Source organism: Argentina silus, assembly GCF_951799395.1.
Source record: "Argentina silus genome assembly, chromosome: 6".
Lineage (NCBI taxonomy): Eukaryota > Metazoa > Chordata > Actinopteri > Argentiniformes > Argentinidae > Argentina > Argentina silus.
The window spans coordinates 2966503-2971502 of NC_139660.1; the positions used below are offsets into that span (position 1 = coordinate 2966503).

The window sequence follows — 5000 nt, forward strand, 5'->3', positions numbered from 1 at the left end:
ATAAAAATGTATGCAGTCATTGCAATGTAAGTCGCTTTGGATAAAAGCGTAGGCTAAATGGCGTATATTATTGCATTATAAAACAGTGTTGTGATGCGGATAAGTGATTACCCCCCCCCCCCCCCCCCCCCGCGCCTCCATCCGCATCCCGCTTGTGTGCTGGTTTTGAAGCTCCTCTCCTTTTGAAGACACCCCCCCACATTGGTGTGATGAGTCAACTTTAAATGATGACGAACGCCTTCCTCAGTTGGATTCCCACCCCCTCTAGGCCACCAGGTGTAATGCTAGGCATGACGGCCCCGGGTACGAGGATGAAGGCTAACGTGAATGTTCCTCTATCTTCCAGAGAAACCCCTGTCTGAATGGGGGGATGTGCTACTCCATGTGGGATGACTTCACCTGCACCTGCCCCCCCAACACTGCAGGGCGGCGCTGTACGGACGTCAAGTGGTGTGAGCTGTCCCCCTGTCCCCCAGAGGCAGAATGCCGGCCGCTAACCCAGGGATATGAGTGTGAGTTCTACAGTCTCAGGGTTGGAATCCTCGCTCGCGATCATCCGGGCGCGTAACTTCATCCCACATATTTCCCACATTTTGACATCGATGCCAGACTTTTTTTTTACGTGAATATCAGAGTTATGCTTGTGGATCTCGAGGTTAGGGGTCTACCCACAAAGCACAGTTGTAAAATGCACAGTCTAAAATGTGTTATCATATTATTCTTAAACCTCACCATTGCCCTTATTTGTGTCAATGTTTTTTCCAACATGTGGCATTATGAAGTCCATTACAACATGCTTGCTCATTCTGGCCTCAATCTCCCAATATGTGGACCGGGAGGTGGGATTGGGTTTAGAACAGATTATCCTGATTTAGGATTAGCGATGACTTGCATGACCGTCTGCCCTGCCACCCCTCCCCTAGTCCCATGATTGGCTGTTGTGGGACTATTCTTTTGGGTAGAAAGGATCTGCTAAATTGCATCATACATCGTACATAATGCAGGATCTGCTAAATTAGATGTATCATTTTGCAGGATCTGCTAAATGACATCATACATCGTACATAACACGTGTGTCCGATACCATTCCTAATTCCATACCATCCATTACAATGAGCCCGTCCTCCGATTTCTACCTCCACCAGCCCCCCCCGAATTACATTCTAGTCACATCTCCACAACAGAAGCTAGAATACGGCCTCTGGTTGAGTGAAAGCACATTCATGAAACGACCAAACATTTGACATGCTTCTTTTTCCTCTCCCAGGCTTCTCAAACGTGACCTTCCTGGAGGACGCCGGCGTGTTATCTTACCGTGGTAACGGGCGTATCACCCGCCACCTGACCAGCCTCTCCCTCAGCCTGCGCACGCGGAAGCGCCACGCGGCCATCCTGCACGCCAAGCGGGGGTCGGAGTTTGTGACGGTGTCCGTGCAGGACGGCCTGCTCTTCCTGGAGCTCCAGAGTGGCCTGGGGGCCCCCACTGTCAGCCTGGGCAGCCGGAGGACCGTCAGCGACGGCCGCTGGCACAGCGCCCAAGTCTTCATGGCAGCGCCCTGGGCAGAGGCCTCCAGGTGGACCCTGGTCCTGGATGAGAACACAGAGGAGGCCAGCACCTCCAGCGCCGAGGGGGGCAACCTGGACTTTCTCCGGGACGGGGGGGACATCCTGCTGGGGGGCCTGGGGCCTGAGGCAGGGTGGAGCCTGACCGGGTGTCTGGGCACGGTGGAGGTGGGGGGCATCGCCCTGCCGTATCACGCCCCCTCCGAGGTCAACCTGCCCCGCATCCAGGAGGAGCAGTTCCTCCGCACCTCCTCCGCCACCCCCCCGGCGGGCGGCTGCGGCGGCGCCCCCGTGTGCGAGCCCGACCCGTGTCTGAACGGAGGGGGCTGCCTGGACCTCTTCAACCTGTTCACCTGCAACTGCGAGGAGGGCTGGGCGGGCCGGCGCTGTGAGTACAACACCAACACCTGCGCCTCAGACCCGTGTCTCCATGGGAACTGCAGTGTGAACGGCCTGACTTACGAGTGCGCCTGTGAGTTTGGCTACACCGGGGTGGACTGTGAGGAGGAGGTGGACGTGTGTGACAGACACCTCTGTGACCATGGAGGGACCTGTCTGCACGGAGTGGGAAAGTACGCCTGCCTCTGCGCCGAGAACTACACCGGGCCCTACTGCAAGTGAGTTCACAGAGCGGTCTTGGACCAGTACAACGTAACAGAATAGAATATTGAAGTAAATAATTAAGACCCATCACACTTGAATTACCCAGCAGCGAGAACAATAACCGCTGTGAAACAATATGTCTCGTTTTCATTTCAAATTATCAAATGACACCCGGAGCTAAATTCACAAAATACACAACGCTCTGAGGGACTAGCGTAGCATAGCACAAAGGAATATACCCATAGCATAGCACAAAGGAATATACCCATAGCATAGCACAAAGGAATATACCCATAGCATAGCACATAGAAGTATACCTGTAGCATAGCACAAATTAATTTACCCATAGCATAGCACATAGGAGTATACCCATAGCATAGCACATAGGAGTATACCTGTAGCATAGCACATAGGAGTATACACGTAGCATAACACATAGGAGTATACCTGTAGCATAGCACAAAGGAACATACCCATTTACCCTACCCATATACACTTTAAATGTTTTCCCATACTCAGTTCAGTTCAAGACTCTTACACCGTACATGAACTTGGGGCATGTCTTTTCTGGTAAACATCCCTTAGTGTAAAGCAGTACAGTTGGTGAGTGTGGAGTCTGAAGTGTGAAAGAGCTGCCGGGTTCAGTAGCACTGCCTGTGTTCCCTCTCATCTAGCCTTCTGTTTACCTGGGAGCACCACCCAGGGAATGCCTCCAACCATTTATCCTGTAAACACACATACACACACTGTCTCTCACACACACACACACACACACACACACACACACACACACACACACACACACACACACACACACACACACACACACACACTATCTCTCCCACACAAGAGGAGGCTTTTGAAACAGCCTTTTCATCAAAAACTCTTTATAATTTCCTACACTTCTGTTTCTGTCTGTCTGTCTCCCCCTCTCTCCTTCTCTCTCTCTCTCTCTCTCTCTCTCTCTCTCTCTTCTCTCTTCTCCTTCTCTCTCTCTCTCTTCTACTTCTCTCTCTTCTCATCCTCTCTCTCTCTCTCTCTCTCTTCTCTTTCTCTGTCTCTCTCCAGCGATCGCGTCGAAGAAATTCCATGGTACATAATCGTCAGAAATATGTAAGTGGTTCCTCTTATTTGTCTTAGATACAGCTCATAGTACCTATTTGAGAATGATCACACCAACCCAACCCTAATGTCTTACCCCCTGTTTTCTCTACAAATGGTTGCAGCAAGAGAACCCTGTAAGTACACCCTGACTTCTGTTCTCTTCAGAGGTTATGGTGTCCACGGTGATGTCATACTAAGGCCCCGGCGCCACTAGTCTACAGCATCTGTTAATTCTGTTGGTGTCTCATCTGTCGACAAGATGACAAGTGTCCATTTGTCGTTTTTAGTTCGGAGGGGTTTAGCTTTTGACAGTCCGTTCTTCTGTTTAGCCAATTAGAAATGAGGAAACGGTCGCGCCTCTGTTTGTTTATGCCCGAATTACACGGATCAAATCGGATCGTGACTTCATACGATTAGGTTTTGGTCTGTTTTCTGACTACTGTGGCCAGGGCCTGAGAGTGGTGGTTGAATGTCCTGTTGTTAATATACTGGTCAGTGGTCTTAATCTTATCATCCTGATCGTCTCCTAAGCCTCTTTGTCCCCCTGCGGGGATCAGTGGGGGAGACAGACCCCCTACCCATTTCACACATGTACCCAGTGACCCCTGCCTCCCACTCACACACGCACACGCACACGCACACGCACACGCACACGCACACACAAACACAAACACACAAACACACACGTGCACGGACCCGCGCACACACACACACACACGCACACGCACGCACGCGCACGCACACGCACACACACACACACACACACACACACACACATACACACACACCGGCTGATCTGTGTTCTTGTGGTTGTGTCCTCAGACGGCCGAAGCTGCCTGTGTCTGTCTGTGGAGACGATGGCAGGAACTACACCTGCTTCAACGGAGGGAACTGCACCGAGAGAGACCTCTCCTGTGACTGTCCGCCTGGATTCACCGGACACCGGTGAGAGAGGGAGAGGGGGGGGAGGGAGAGGGAGGGGGGAGAGAGAGAAAGAGAGAGACCTCTCCTGTGACTGTCCGCCTGGATTCACCGGACACCGGTGAGAGAGGGAGAGAGAGGGAGAGGGGGGGAGGGAGAGGGAGGGGGGAGAGAGAGAAAGAGAGAGACCTCTCCTGTGACTGTCCGCCTGGATTCACCGGACACCGGTGAGAGAGGGAGAGAGAGGGAGAGGGGGGGGAGGGAGAGGGAGGGGGGAGAGAGAGAAAGAGAGAGACCTCTCCTGTGACTGTCCGCCTGGATTCACCGGATACCGGTGAGAGAGGGAGAGAGAGGGAGAGGGGGGGAGGGAGAGGAAGGGAGGGAGAGGGAGAGGGAGGGAGGGAGAGGGAGAGGGAGGAGGAGAGAGAGGGATGGAAGGAGAGGAGGTGGGAGAGGGTTTGCGACAAGAGTGGGAAAGAGAAAAGGGGGAGAGAGAGAGAGAGAGAGAGATCAAGTAAACCTACTGTATGTACAGTATATCCACAATCCTAACATTATCTGTCTCCCTCACCTCCTCCCCTGGTCTCCCTCACCTCCTCCCCTGGTGTCCCTCACCCCCTCCCCTGCTCTCCCTCACCTCCTCCCCTGGTCTCCCTCACCTCCTCCCCTGGTCTCCCTCACCCCCTCCCCTGGTGTCCCTCACCCCCTCCCCTGCTCTCCCTCTGTGTCTGCAGCTGTGAGCAGGAGGTGGATGAGTGTAAGTCCAACCCCTGCCTGAACGGCGGCTACTGCCGCAACCTCATCAACCA

The 5000-nt window shown here is 53.2% G+C and overlaps 1 protein-coding gene across 1 annotated transcript in view; it reads left to right on the forward strand.

Moving 5' to 3' along the window:
• Positions 1 to 5000, forward strand: part of crb1 (crumbs cell polarity complex component 1) — a gene marked incomplete at its 5' end in the record, with an annotated part of 23415 nt that overhangs the window by 8803 nt on the left and 9612 nt on the right. Inside the window, 5 exons of the mRNA XM_083671527.1 lie at positions 347 to 512; positions 1268 to 2180; positions 3235 to 3279; positions 4093 to 4215; positions 4926 to 5000. The exon at positions 4926 to 5000 is cut by the window's right edge and continues 52 nt beyond it. Coding sequence (XP_083527653.1) covers positions 347 to 512; positions 1268 to 2180; positions 3235 to 3279; positions 4093 to 4215; positions 4926 to 5000 — 1322 coding nt within the window. The remainder of the gene's footprint in view (positions 1 to 346; positions 513 to 1267; positions 2181 to 3234; positions 3280 to 4092; positions 4216 to 4925) is intronic.